Raw genomic sequence first — 14,247 nt, forward strand, 5'->3', positions numbered from 1 at the left:
GCTGTTACAGACCTTTGGGTCTCCACTGGTGGAGCAGCCGCCAGGAGCCCGGCAAATCTCATTCCCGGAGTGAGCGGGAGAAGCCAGAGGCCGGGTGAGACAGAGCCAGACTGGTGGCAAAGGTCATCGGGGGAGAAGAGCTTTGTGCCTTTGGCCATCCTGGGGCACCGCAGCTTCATGGGGCCCATGGTGGTTTTTCTGGGTCTCCACTGGTGGAGCAGCCGCCAGGAGCCCGGCAAAGCTCATTCCCGGAGCGAGCGGGAGAGGCCAGGGGCCGGGTGAGACAGAGCCAGACTGGTGGCAAAGGTCATGGGGGGAGAAGAGCTTTGTGCCTTTGGCCATCCTGGGGCACGGCAGCTTCATGGGGCCCATGGTGGTTTTTCAGGAACAAAATAAGTTTCCTGAGCCGGGGACAGGCCCTGCCATTGAGGAGCAGCTCCTATTGGGAAAGAGCCGCTCGGGCTGATGGCCCTCCTGCCTGCTTCATCTGAAGCCATTTGTGTCTCTGCCCCGCCTCCTCCCCACAGTTTTGTGCTGGGACTTCACTTTATATCTGAAATACCTGGCGCTCCTCCTTGGGCTAACGACTAAAGTTGGGGGGCGGCCATATTGGGTCAACTCCCATGTTCCAGGTTGAAGCACTGGATAAGGCTAAATGCCTTTTTCAGGGTGGCATTCAAGGCCCCCCTTGCACAGATCCAGGCTGGTCTGCCTCCTATCTCTGAGCCGGGGCTGCCAGGCTCTCCAGGGCTCCGTAGCCCAGGATGTCCTTCTCTCCCTCCCAGAGGTGGTAGGTGTGAGGGCCCCATTCTGAGTGAGCTCCCTGAAGGCAGCTGGGGGGCAAGCACCCTCTGTGCCAGGCCCTGGGAGGGGCTCTCTGCCCTCAAGGGGCTTCCATCGGGCCCACGGGTTCCATTGAGCTGCTCTTGCTGGGTCAGGGCCTGGTGCACCCCAGCAGGGTGGGGGGGGCCTGTCTGGAGGGTGGGGACGTGAGTGCCTCCTCCCCCCCTCCCGCTCCGCCGGGTGTGGGGGAATGATCACGCCAGCCCCTGACGCGGCACGCCATTCTGGGTAAACTGGTCCCAGAGCGGCAGAACCAGATCAGATCCGGCTGGCCCCGCCTCGGCCCGGGCCAAGCACACCTTGGTGGTGGTGGGGGCACCCAGCTGGTATCCCCATTTTACATCCGGGCAAACCGGGGCAAACAGATGGAGTGAGTGGCGCAGGTTCACGCCGCTAGTGAATGAGGCTGGATTTGAACTGGCCTGGCCCGGGCTCGGAGAGCTGGGAAGATTGGCGGCCCGGCTCGCCTTGCCTTGCGCCTGCGCAGCTGCTTCCTCTCGGGAGGGGAGGGGTCGGAACTATTCTCACGGTCTCGCGTTTTCAAGGAGGAGGCTTTTCCGGACGGACCGCTCCCCGCCGGGGGAACCTGTTTCCTGCCGCACCACCTCCCTATAGCCGGAAGTGACCGGCTACGCTCCCGTGCGCTTGACAGGCAGGGGCGGAATGGAGGCCGCGGCGGGCCCGGGCCCGGGGCTGGGGGCGTCCCCGGAGGAGCCCGAGGCCCCAGAGCGGCGACGGAAGGCGCACGGGATGCTGAAGCTGTACTATGGACTCCCCGAAGCCGAGACGGCGGCCTCAGGGGTGCCCCCCGACCCGCGGGACCCCACGGACCTCAACGGCGCGCATTTCGACCCGGAGGTGTTCCTGGACAAGGTGGGGCCGCCCGCAGCCCTGACAGCCCCGCCCCTCGTGGCCCCCAAAGGTCCCCCAAGCATGGCCTGCAGCTCGAGGGTCTTTGTGTCCCTGGGGGAGCCCTCAGAGTCCCTGTCAGCTTCCCCAGTGCCCCCCGTCTCCCGGGGGGCTTATGGGTCCCTGACAGGCTCCCCTCCAGTACACCTGGGCCCTCCCGGTGCCCGACGGCCGCCCCATGTTCTGGTGCCTCCTGACGGCCCCCCAGCCCCAAACTGCCTGCTGATCCTCCTCCGTTGTGCTCCAGGCCCCCCTGTGCCCCCGGGCCCCCATGAGCCCCCCCGCCGCCCGGCTCCCCGGCCGGTACAAGGCTGACGGCCTGTGCCGCCCTGCCCCCACAGCTGCGGAAGGAGTGCCCCCTGGCGCAGCTGATGGACAGCGAGACGGACATGGTGCGGCAGATCCGCGCGCTGGACAGCGACATGCAGACCCTGGTCTACGAGAACTACAACAAGTTCATCTGTGCCACAGGTGAGGGGCGGCCCGACCCCTCCCCTCCCCCTCCCCGTCACTAACGGCTCAGGTTCTGGGCCGTCTTGTACTGAGGGACCCGCTCGGGGCTCCGGTCATACAGCTCCCCCTGGGGGGCCGGGGGGGCCGGGGGGGCGCTGCGGGCTGAGGGATGGCCGCCCCCCCCCCAGACACCATCCGCAAGATGAAGAACGACTTCCGGAAGATGGAGGACGAGATGGATCGCCTGGCCGCCACCATGGCCGTCATCACCGACTTCAGCGCGCGCATCAGCGCCACGCTCCAGGACCGCCACGAGCGCATCACCAAGCTGGCAGGTGGGCGGGGGGCTGAGGGGAGGGGGCTGGGGAGGGGGGCAGGCAGTGGCGGTCAGATGGGAGAGGCGGCTCCCGGTGCCTCCCTCATCCCCCCCTGCAGGTGTCCACGCTTTGCTGAGGAAGCTTCAGTTCCTTTTCGAGCTGCCTTCGCGCCTCACCAAGTGTGTGGAGCTGGGGGCCTACGGGCAGGCCGTGCGGTACCAGGGTCGGGCCCGGGCCGTGCTGCAGCAGTACCAGCACCTGCCCTCCTTCCGGGCCATCCAGGACGACTGCCAGCTCATCACCGCCCGCCTGGCCCAGCAGCTGCGCCAAAAATTCAGGTACCCGACGACGTGCCCGCCCCGGTCACCCCTCGGCCCTCCTTCCCCGACCCGGCCGTGCCCGCGTGGGGCCTTCTGCCTCCCGCCTCGCCGCAGCCGGGCCCGCTTCTGTCTCCCCACAGGGATGGCGGGGCAGGGGCACCGGAGCTGGCCGAGTGCGTGGAGCTGCTGCTGGCCCTGGGGGAGCCGGCCGAGGAGCTGTGTGACGAGTTCCTGGCCCACGCCCGGGGACGCCTGGAAGGCGAGCTGGGCGGCCTGGAGGCCGAGCTGGGCCCCTCACCACCTGCCCCCGACGTGCTGGAGTTCACCGACCAGGGCGGCAGCGGCTTTGTGAGCGGGCTTTGCCAAGTGGTGGCGTCCTACCAGGAGCTCTTCTCTGCCCAGGGCCCGGCGGGCGTGGAGAAGCTGGTGGCCTTCGCCCGGGAGCTGGGCAGCCGCTACTTCGCTCTGGTGGAGAGGCGGCTGGCACAAGAGCAGGGGAGTGGGGACAATTCCCTCCTGGTCCGGGCCCTGGATCGGTTCCATCGACGGCTGCGGGCCCCAGGCACCATGCTGCCCGCGGCGGGGCTGACGGAGGGAGCCACCGAGATCGTGGAGCGGGCGGCCCGGGAGCGGCTGGGCCAACACCTGCAGGGCCTGTGTGCCGCCTTCTCGGGCTGCCTGACGGACGTGCGCCAGGCTCTGGCTGCCCCCCGGCTGGCGGGCAAGGAGGGCCCGGGCCTGGGGGAGCTCCTGGCCTCGGTGTCCGGGGCCATCCTGGGCCACATCAAGGCCTCGCTGGCTGCCGTGCACCTCTTCACTGCCAAGGACGTGTCCTTCTCCAATAAGGCCTACTTCAGGGTGAGGGGCTGGGGGCCGAGGGGGCGGGCCAGGGAGCCGGCTGGGTCTGCCTCCCCGGTGTCTGTGGTCTGTGGCTCTCTGCGGGAGGTGGCTTGTGGAGAAAGGAGGGCTCAGACGGTGCCTCCTGGCTGGGCTGCTCCCCCCTGAGCCTCTCTTGCGTCCCCCTCCAGGGCGAGTTCTGCAGCCAGGGCGTCCGGGAGGGTCTCATCGTGGGCTTCATCCGCTCCATGTGCCAGACTGCCCGCGGCTTCTGCGACAGCCCGGGGGAGAAGGGCGGGGCCACGCCACCGGCCCTGCTCCTGCTGCTCTCCCGCCTCTGCCTGGACTATGAGACCTCCACCATCTCTTACATTCTCACCCTCACCGACGAGCAGTTTCTCGGGCAGGTGAGCACCCAGGAGCCTTTTCAGTTCTGATGGGCAACCTGCCCACGTGGGTCCAGGGCCATTGGCCACTGACACTTAAGGAAACCGAGGCTGAGGAGGAGGCGCTTAGGAGGCAGGGGCAGAGCCTGCGGATGGGTGGTCTCAGAACTTGGGCCAGCCATGGAACGGGCCTGTGGTCGGCATCATAGAAGGGAGAGCCCGGAGGGGCCCTGGCTCAGCCCCCTCGTGGAGGTCAGGAGACCGTGACCCAGACGACATGTGTAACTCCTTTGGCCACATAGATTATGGGAGGCAGAGCCTGAGTCAGAATCGAAGTTGAATTGGGGGCTTGGCTCCGAACTTCATGCTCCCATCACGCCATCGGGTCCCCCCACCCCGGGAGGCTTCTGAAGGGCCTCTTCTCTCTGCTCTGCGTCCCCCCCAGGACCACTCCCCCGTGACTCCGGTGAGCACCCTGTGTGCAGAGGCGAGGGAGACCGCGCGCCGGCTGCTGACCCACTATGTGAAGGTCCAGGGACTAGTGGTGTCCCAGATGCTCCGCAAGAGCGTGGAGACCCGGGACTGGCTCACCACCCTGGAGCCCCGCAACGTGCGGGCCGTCATGAAGCGCGTGGTAGAGGACACGACCGCCATTGATGTGCAGGTGCTGGTGGGGAGGGAACAGGGAGGGATCAAGACCCTGAGAAGAAGAGCATCGGCATTCATGGTGGGGGGATCCCGAGGTGGCTGCGGGGGGTGTCGACTCAGCCCGAGGGCTCCAGGGGCAGCTCCTGACTGGGCCTCTGGCGCAGAGAGTCCCCATCTGAAGGAGGAGCCAGGGCTGCCCGGGGGTGGGGGAGCTCCTCAGGGAAGGCCCCCCCGGGCCTCGGCCAGCCTGCCTATCCTGACAGGTGGGGCTTCTCTACGAGGAGGGCGTCCGCAAAGCCCAGAGCAGCGATTCCAGCAAGAGGACGTTCTCGGTGTACAGCAGCTCCCGGCAGCAGGGCCGCTACGCCCCCAGCTACACCCCGAGGTGAGGGCTGGCGAGGTCGGGGCCGGGTGCTCAGGGGCTGGGGGCTGGGCCCCCGGGCTGACTCTTCTGCCCTCCCCACTAGCGCCCCCATGGACACCAATCTTCTGAGCAACATTCAGAAGCTCTTCTCAGAGCGCATCGATGTCTTTAGCCCTGTGGAATTCAACAAGGTCAGAGAAGACCTCCTTCCCCCTCCCCATCTGTCTCTTCCCTACTGCCCCTGTCCTGTCTGGGCCCTGCCTTTGTGGCTTCCCAACACCAGTGACCCCTAGGAGCAGCCAGAGAGCCTCCACTCAGCAGCACCCCCCCACTGGTGCTGCTTTTGTCCTCCTCCCAGCCTCCACCTGGCCCCCATGCATCATCCCTGCCCCCACAGGGCCCCCGGACCTCATCCACACTGTCCCTCTCCCCTCCCCCAGGTGTCTGTTCTCACAGGCATCATCAAGATCAGCCTGAAGACACTGCTCGAGTGCGTGCGGCTGCGGACCTTCGGCCGCTACGGCCTGCAGCAGGTCCAGGTGGACTGCCACTTCCTCCAGCTTTACCTGTGGCGCTTTGTGGCTGACGAGGAGCTCGTCCACCTGCTGCTGGACGAGGTGGTGGCCTCGGCCGCCCTGCGCTGCCTCGACCCCGTGCCCATGGAGCCCAGCGTGGTGGAGGTGATCTGTGAGCGCGGCTGACGCGGCCCCCGGCCAAGCCCCACGTTCTCCCTGGGGCCGGGCAGCCGGCCCCATGTCCCTCTCTGAGAGAGTCTGTCCACCTTCCCGTCTTCCCCGGTCAATTAAAGAAGTGTATTATTCTCCAGCCGGTGCTGGACCTCCTTCTTTGTGGCAGCAGGGGAGAAGCAGGCGGCACATACCCTGCCCCCCAGGACATAAGCCTGGTGGCTCCGTGAAGCTGCCCTGGGCTCTGGGGTCTCCTCGGCCCCTGCAGGACCCCTCTTCCATCCTTGCAGCCAGGGCTATCTGGCTTCCTCTTTAAGATGATTGCTCAGAGATTCAGCCAGGACGGCTCTTCCTCTCTCTGCCCGTTGCTTCCCCACCTGCGGCTCTCCTGACCGTCATCCTCTTTTCCTTCTCACCTTTGCTCCCTCAAGCCAGTGGTGCGGCCCGTGAGAAAGCAAGTTAGGAAAGACTGGTTGTCTCCTGTCCGTTAACGCCCGTTTGAGTGTGTAGTGGGTGTGAGCGTGAGTGTGTGTAATGTGTGTGTGAAAGTGTGTTATTGTATGTTATATGTGTGTGAGCAATGAGTGAATGTGTCACGTGCGTGTGCCTGTGATTACCGGCCCGAGTCCTGGAAATAAGACCACAGTAAAGTCATCCCTCCCTTCTAGGAGCTGAAAGTCTAAAAGGAGAAGAGTCTAGTTAGGAGTCCCAGGTAGTTGGGGGAGGGGGCCGCAGTGACGAGCAGGGGAGCCAATCCTTGGTGCTGCTGGGGGGGTGGCGGGCCAGCTTGTCCCCAGGGCAGGGCGGGGCACAGAGTCTGAAGCCAGGGCCCTGAGGGTGCTTGTTTGCAGGCCACAAGGGGCAGCCTTCAGAAGGAAGTCAGTGAGTTTCTTAAGCTCCTACTGTGTGCTGAGCAGTGCTAATGGCATGCCCTAGTCTTCCACCAATAAGGGGAGCCGAGCACTCCCCAGTGAGTCCATTCGGGCCGCTGTGGCTGTAGGCTCTGGGCGACTCCCGGGCTCTCACCAAGGGCAAGGAGGGGCCAAGAAGTAAATACCAGCTACTCCTCACACTTGGCCAGGGGATGTGAGTCCCCCAGGGGCCGCTGTTGGTGCCAGAGTTGAGGAAACTCATCTTACTGCACTTGGGTTCGTTAATCACATTGTTAACATTCCCTACTTAGAAGCCGGGTGAGGGAAACGCTTTGCAAAGCTTAAAGCATGAAAAATGCCATTAGCATTAGTCAATATCGCGCCTCTTTAATGAGCAAACATTAAGTGCCTACTGCGTGCCAGGTACTCTGCTTAGCATTGCGGATCCAAGCAGACAGGCCCAACCTTCAAGAAACGCAGAAGCTGGGGGGGAAACATGCGGACACCGGAGCGGACTGTGGGGAGTGAGGAAATCGGGAGCAGAGGAAAGGCCGCGGGAGCAAACTTCCTGCAGGAGGGGACACTCGGGCCTTAAAGGAAGCGGGAGGCTAGGGGAGCGGAGCCGCGAGCCGGGACACGGGAGAGGAGGCCCGGCCGCCCGAGAGTCTTGTTCACCGAAGGGTGCGGAGGCCCGGAATCTGGGCCCAAGCGGACCTGCCAGACCAGGAAGACTAGAAAGGGAGGCTGGCGGCCCCGGGGCCGGGAGCCCGAGGGCTGTGCTGCGCCGGGAGGGTCCGGGAACAGAGCCTTCCACGCACGAGCGCCTTGGGGCCCCCACATCCCCACCGGGAGGGCGCTGCTTTATTAGCTTATTATCCCATTCTATAGCCGGGAAACCGGGCACCAGGGCCCCGCGCCAAGTAACGGGCCGGGCCAGCTTCCCGCCTCCCTCGCCCCCCGCCATTTTGCAGCGAGCAGCCTGAGCCCGGAGCGGGCAGCAAAGCTGTGGATGGCCACGTCCGGCGCCAATGTCGAGCGCCCCTCCGGGGGTTCGGGCCCTTCCCGCGGCTCCGCCGCCTTCCCGGCCCGGGGGGCGGGGGCTTGGCTCGGCGGGCTCAGGGCGGAGTGGCTGGGGGGCGGGGGGAAGGAACCGCCCAGAGGGTCCTCGCAGGTGGGGTGCGGCCGCGAACCTGGGGAGCCGGGACGGGCGGGAGCAGGTGCGGGGCGGCTCGGGGGGCGGGGGCGTTGTCCGTGCCCACCAATCCCGGCCGCCCGGGGAGTCCGGCAGGTCCAGAGCCCGGCCCTGGCTCCGCCCCCGGCGGGCGACGATTGGCTGTGGCGTGAGCAGGGCTCCGGGGATTGGAGGCGGGGAGGTGGGAGGAGGGTGGGCAGGCAGGGATGAGCCGAGCTGGGGCGGAGAGAGGGGAGGTGTGGAGGAAGCCCCGCGCCCCTGGCCCTGCCCTGCGGCCGCTGGGCAGCGCTCCTGAGGGCTAGAGGGTCAGCTGGGCTGCCTGTCAGCGCCCTCGGCCGGCCCCCTCCGCCCGGGTTCCGCAGCCTCGGGCCCTTTGTCTGTCTCCCAGGCCCGGATCCAGAGCCATGGCTCACCGGCAGCCCCCGCCGCGGCCCGACGATCTCGAGTTTGGGGGGCCCCTGGGTAAGTGACGGGCCGGCCGGGCTCCGGGGGCGCCGCAGCCCCTGCGAGAGGAGGCGGCTCCGGGAGAGCTAGGGTTTCTGCAGGTGGAGTCTCGGCGGGAGGGGGTGGGGGGCAGGGGCTGGGAAAGGCCCGGGAGGCGGGCCAGGGCCAGGAGCTGGCGTCCCGGCGTCCCCTCGGTAGGACGGAGGGAGCCGCTAACGGGGGCGGGCCGGCCTCCCGGGCAGGTAACGTTGTGGGGCAGGGGTTTGGGGATCCCCGGGTGAGCTGCTTTTCCCCGCAGGGACGGCTGCCATGCTGCTCCTACTCCCCGTCACCCTGTTCCACCTGCTCCTCACCTGCCACTCGGGCGCCTGCAGCCTGCTCAGCCTGCCCCCCCAGCTGCCTCCGGCCTCGGCCCTCTGGAGTCCCTGGGCCCTGCTGCTGCTGCTCCTCTGGCTGGGCCTGCAGGCCGCGCTCTACCTGCTGCCCATGGGCAAGGTGAGGGCAGCGCCTGGGGGAGAAGGGGCGGGCAGCCGGGCCGGGCCGGGTCCTCAGAGCTGCTCTCTGTCCTCCGCAGGTGTCTGAGGGCATGATGCTGAGGGACAAGAGCCACTTGCAATATCCAATTAACGGTGCCAGTCCGCTTCCTCCCTAGACTTCCCCACCCGTCCCGGGCCCTTGTCTCGGCCCCCATTCTGTGCTAGGGAAAGGGGGTGGGGGTGGGGATCTGTTCCCATTGCCCCTCTGGGAGTGGGCTCCTCCTGCCCACGGCTCCTTGGGAAGTGGCCTGACCCCATGGGGCAGCCCCTTGCTGAGACACTGCCCCCCCCACCTGTCATTCTGCCTCAGGGGCCCTGCCCAGGCCCCCAACAGAGATGTATGTAGGGGCTTCCACTGTGGTTTTGGGGAGGCTCTTCCAACGAGATAGGCCCCTGCCCTGAGACTGAGCTCCAGGCCTTGTTTTCCAGGGTTCCGATGCCTGGCACTGACCGTGCTGCTGGTAGGGCTGGGGCTGGCAGGGGGTCTGCCCCTCGGGAAGCTCTCAGAGCTGCTCCTGCCTCTGGCTTCTGCAGCCACTGCTATAGCTTTCATCCTCAGCCTCCTTCTCTACCTGAAATCCTTCACGGTGCCCCCTTCAGCTCTTGCCCCCGGGGGAAATTCAGGTAAGCCCCAAGGGATTTCCAGTCAGGGAGACTAGACCTTGGGTGGGTTCTGGAACAGGGGCTGAGGAAGCACCTCACCTTCTGGGCTCTCCCATCTTCCCGATCCAGGGAACGTCATCTATGATTTCTTCCTTGGCCGAGAACTGAACCCGCGATTCGGATTCTTTGACTTCAAGTATTTTTGTGAGCTTCGTCCAGGGATGATCGGTTGGGTAAGGGCTGACTCTGGGCCAGGGGGATTCCCTGCGGGGAAGGCTCAGGCAGACACTCAGACCAAAGAAGGCTTTAAAATGCGGAAGTAAACCTGGGCATTTTACAGGGTTGAGGGATATCCACTGGGGCAGCAGATAAAGTGCCCGGCCAAAATTCAGGAAGACTCCTTCCAGGTTGGAACCCAGCCTCAAGACACTCCCTAGCTGTGTGACTCTGGGCAAGTCACTTCACCCTGCAAATTTCCATTTCCTCATCTGTAAAATGAGCTGGAGTGGGAAATCTGTGCCAAGAAAACCCCGAATTGGATCACAGAGTTGGACAGGACTGAATGACGCATTTGGATTAGCCGCTGTCGGCGACTGTTAGCGCCACAGAAAAATTGTCAAAAGAATCTCTGCCATGTGCCCTTTACTCTTGATTTCCCAATTTGTTATCTGTACAGAAGTACAGAAGGGGAGAAGAGGTGGAGTATGGGAGGAAGGAAGAAACCTTCTAGCAAAAAGAAGACAAAAAGCCGAGAAAGCTCAGCTTGGGACCAGAGGCCTGACTCCTTACAAAATAATAATCATGAAAAATAATAACACTAGCTAACATTTCCATAGGCCTCTTCTGTGCCAGGCACTGTGCTAAGTAAGCTCTTTACAAATATTGTCTCATTTGATCCTCACAGCAACTCTGGAAGGTAGGGAGTATAATTATCCCCATTCTACAGTTAAGGAAACCGAGGCAGACAATGTTTGTAAGTGTGTGAGGCTGGATTTGAACTCAGGTCTCCCTGACTCAGTCTTGGCTGCCAGACTCTTTCCTGATGCCCTGGGATGGAGCCCAGGTTGCTCCAAGCAGGTTCTTCCGGTCCACGGAAGCATGGGTTAGCCTTCGTCTTCTCTGCCTAGGCCCTGATCAACCTGGCTATGCTTTTGCGGGAGGCAGAACGCCGGGAGGGTTGGCCTTCCTTGTCCATGGGGCTGGTCAATGCCTTCCAGCTTCTCTATGTGGTCGATGCTCTCTGGAACGAGGTGAGGCTGAGGGAGAAAGGGCAGTCTGCATCGTGGGCCCTGAGGGTGGGGAATCCAGGGCAGAAATGCTGTAATCACCGAGAACAGGTATCATGCTGTTCCATTCTCAGAACCCTGAGCGTGGGTGGGGAACAGCTCTTGTGGGAAGGGTTAGGGTGCATGGGTAGAACAGGACGCACAGTGTAGACAGGCGTGGGGGGCAAGAAGTTTGTTCTCTCAGACTGTTAACTATTCCTAACAGGAGGCAATTCTCACCACCATGGACATCATCCATGATGGCTTTGGCTTCATGCTGGCTTTTGGGGACCTGGCCTGGGTCCCCTTCATCTACAGTCTTCAAGCCCAGTACCTCTTGAATCATCCCCAGTCATTGGAACTGCCTGTGGCTGGGGCCATTTGTCTGCTGTTTGGTTAGTTGATGGGCAAGGGGCTGGAGGAATTGGGTTTCAGTCCCAGTTCTAACCGAGGGCCATGATCAAGTTCTCTATGACAAAGGGGGTGGAAATGTCGAAGACTCTTTCCAACGCTGGCATTCCATAGCCCAGTGGGGGATGGGGAAGGGAGACAAACAGGGGACAAGATGGCACAGTGGAGAGTGATGGGCCAGGAGTTACTCATCTCAGATCTGTTCTTTCTCCCATAGCAATTGGCTATTTTATTTTTCGTGGGGCCAACACACAAAAAAATACCTTCCGGAGGGACCCTTCAGACCCCAGTGTGGCTGGTGAGTTGGGATGAGGGGCAGGAGGAATATGCTGGAAGAATTTGGGCTTCTGCCTTTTTGATTTTTGGTCCCCTCCATCTATCCCAGGCCTCCAGACTATCCCCACAGCTACTGGACGGCGCCTGCTGGTGTCAGGGTGGTGGGGTATGGTCCGGCATCCTAACTACCTTGGGGACCTCATCATGGCTCTGGCCTGGTCTCTGCCCTGTGGTGAGTTGGCTGTTATAAAAAGAAAGCTTTGGCTGCCGGAGTCAGGGGGAGACGCTGGCAGGGCCCAGGCTTAAGCTCTCGATTCTAGATGGCTGGGAGGAGAGGATGCTGGGGGCCGGGTCACCGAAGGAGCTGGGATGGAAGCGACCCACCCCTGGGGAAGGGACCTGGGCAGGGTTTGGCGAAGTGAGGGGCTCTCCACGATGACCTCCGAGGGGAGATGTGCTCCTTGTCCAAACTGAAGCCGCTGTCTCCGTTGGCAGGGGTGACACACCTGCTTCCCTACTTCTACGTTGTCTACTTCACCATCTTGCTGGTGCACAGGGAGGACCGGGATGAGCGCCAGTGTCTCCAGAAGTACGGCCTGGCCTGGAGGGAATACTGTGCCCGAGTGCCCTACCGCATCATACCCTACGTGTACTGAGCCTGCCCGCCCACAGATGAAGGAGGGGAGAGGGGGAGAGACGCCCTGCCCCCTGCTGCCCATCCTCTGAGTTCCCCTTCCTAGAGGGCGTGGCCAGTTTGAAAAATGGTGGGTGTCAACCATCTGGAAGAAATGCCCAAGGACTGCCGGCCCTCTCCCTCCCCCAGGGCGCTAGACCCAGGAGCCGAGGACACCGCCCCTTTGGGCAGATTCCTGATAGTCGGAAGCTGAGGTTCCTCCCAGGAGGCAGAAGGAAGGCTGGGGGGAGGGGCATCTGAATTCTCAGAATACAGATCCTGCAGAAGGACCGTCCTTAGGTCTCGGAGTCTTTGCCTGCCCTGGGGGCGGGGGGCGGGGCCTACACCCCCCAGGAGGTCGGTCTCCAGGCGCCTTTATTGGGGGAGGCGGACACACAAGCACACACATACAGAGCCCACGAGGCCCGGGTCCGTTTCCAGGTGCCTTTATTCTGGGGAAAGGGGGCACACACACACAGAGCCCACGAGGCCCGGTCCGTCTCAAGACGCCTTTATTCGGGGTCGAGACAGGGCCAACTGCCTTCAGGCCAGCTCTTGGATGAGGGTCCTCGGGGCCGGGGGGCGTGGGCCCCCCCACAGGCGCTCCAGCTCGGCGCTCAGGGCCTCCACGTGGCCTGCCTCCTCCTCCTCGGCGCGGTACTCTTGCGCACAATCCAAGGCTAGCGGTGTGAGCGCTTCCTCGTGCTCGTTGGTCCAGGACAGTAGATATTGGCATTTCTTGCGCGCTCGGTAGAGACGTTCTCGGAGCTCGCCCGCGGGCACCAGGTTGCGCGCGCGCCCGAATGCGCGCGCCAGTTGCGCCAGCGCTGCTAGAGAGAAGTTCTTCTGCACGCCGGGTTGCGCACTCTCGCCCAGCAGGAGGCGCGCGACTTCACGCATAGCACCGCGCGGTCCCAGGGGCCCTGGTGGATGCGCGCCGGCACTCAGCGCGTGCGCAGCCGCATGCAGCGCCTCGCGCGTGGAGCGGAAGGCCTGGCGGGCGCCGAGTGCGCCGGCTACGCCCAGCACGGTGGAGCACACGTCCAGCAACAGCTCTGGGTCGTCGTCGAGGCCGCCGTGGTAGAGGCACTGCGCATGCGCGTAGGCGAAGAGCACGTTGGGGAGCTGGAAGCGAAGCAGGGGCGAGGGCGCGCGGCCGCCGCAGAGCCGCGCCAAGGCGGGGATGACGTCGGGCAGGGGCGGTGGCGTGGCCACAGGTTCGACCTCGCCCTGGGGGACGGGTGTGGGCTCAGGCGCGGGCCTTTCGGCGTCCTCCTCGTGCACGTGCAGCTCTTCCAGCAGTGATACCCGAGCACCTGCGCGCCACCACCACGGCCGCCACGGTGGCAGTAGCCGCCCGGCCTCGCCTCGACTCAGGAGCCGCTCGAAGGCCGCCTTCTCGGCGGGCTGCAGCCGCTCCCACAGGCCCCCCAGGCCCTGGCCTTCCTCCGGCGCCTCGGTCTCGCGCTGCTGCCGCAGCCGGCGCAGGGCGCCCGCCAGGCGGCTGGGCGAGGCGGTGCGGCCTCGGAGCTCGCCCAGCACCTGGTCCCGGTAGAAGGCCTCGGCGCAGGCCCCGTGCGCCCGGTAGCAGGGCAGCGAGCAGTAGGGCACGTTGCAGCGGGGGCAGGTGTAGCGCGCCGGCCGCTCCTCGCCAGGGGGGCACTGGCCGCACGGCCCCGTGGGCTCCATGGCTACGGCCTTCGCCGGGCCCGGAAGTGCCTCCCGCCGTTTTCCGCTCAGCTTCGCGGTACTTCCGCTGGTGCGGGGCTTAGCTCTGTGATCGCGGAAGCCTCCGCCCCTGTGCTTCCGGCAGCGCTCTGATTGGCTTTGGAACCTTGAGGGCGGGCCCCCGGGTTCTTCCGGCACAGTCTCTGGCCGTATCCCCTCCCACGTTCCTTGGAAACTCTTTGGAGTGGGCGGGCTTCTGACTTGGAAGGGAGGGCTAGACTTTCCGTGACCACGGCGGGTCAGAGCAGCTCCCAGCCCCCTCTAGTGAGAAATACGTCCGATAGGGATCCATATATTACGAGCTCCGTCGTTTCTCACGCGGGGCCCGTGGAGCTCGCCCTTACACCCCGTCCCTCTAGGATTAGTGCATTCATTAAGCGGGCAGCTGTGTGTGCCATGAAGGAGGAGGGGCTGCGAGCCGAGATGTGTCCTAGCTGTAATCATATAACCCTGCCTCAGTTTCCTCATCTGCTAAATGAACTCT

General features: G+C 64.2%; 3 protein-coding genes across 3 annotated transcripts; 2 read left to right on the forward strand and 1 right to left on the reverse strand.

Annotated features, from left to right (window-relative positions):
• Positions 1–1,438: 1,438 nt before the first annotated feature.
• VPS51 (VPS51 subunit of GARP complex) lies at positions 1,439–5,903 on the forward strand. The gene is made up of 10 exons (XM_074273461.1): positions 1,439–1,716; positions 2,094–2,223; positions 2,394–2,540; positions 2,641–2,860; positions 2,983–3,700; positions 3,871–4,086; positions 4,511–4,729; positions 4,977–5,098; positions 5,181–5,268; positions 5,518–5,903. The coding sequence occupies exons 1-10, from the start codon at positions 1,507–1,509 to the stop codon at positions 5,776–5,778; spliced, it is 2,331 nt and encodes a 776-aa protein (XP_074129562.1). The 5' UTR covers positions 1,439–1,506; the 3' UTR covers positions 5,779–5,903.
• A 2,113-nt stretch (positions 5,904–8,016) lies between these two features.
• Positions 8,017–12,330, forward strand: TM7SF2 (transmembrane 7 superfamily member 2). The gene is made up of 10 exons (XM_074275586.1): positions 8,017–8,289; positions 8,570–8,766; positions 8,846–8,900; positions 9,237–9,431; positions 9,540–9,643; positions 10,538–10,660; positions 10,902–11,070; positions 11,304–11,384; positions 11,472–11,594; positions 11,858–12,330. The coding sequence occupies exons 1-10, from the start codon at positions 8,232–8,234 to the stop codon at positions 12,016–12,018; spliced, it is 1,266 nt and encodes a 421-aa protein (XP_074131687.1). The 5' UTR covers positions 8,017–8,231; the 3' UTR covers positions 12,019–12,330.
• A 135-nt stretch (positions 12,331–12,465) lies between these two features.
• Positions 12,466–13,858, reverse strand: ZNHIT2 (zinc finger HIT-type containing 2). The gene has a single exon (XM_074275587.1). It carries the CDS (start codon positions 13,722–13,724, stop codon positions 12,579–12,581), a length of 1,146 nt encoding a protein of 381 aa, XP_074131688.1. The 5' UTR covers positions 13,725–13,858; the 3' UTR covers positions 12,466–12,578.
• Positions 13,859–14,247: the final 389 nt, after the last annotated feature.

Source organism: Sminthopsis crassicaudata, chromosome 6, assembly GCF_048593235.1.
Source record: "Sminthopsis crassicaudata isolate SCR6 chromosome 6, ASM4859323v1, whole genome shotgun sequence".
Taxonomy (NCBI): domain Eukaryota; kingdom Metazoa; phylum Chordata; class Mammalia; order Dasyuromorphia; family Dasyuridae; genus Sminthopsis; species Sminthopsis crassicaudata.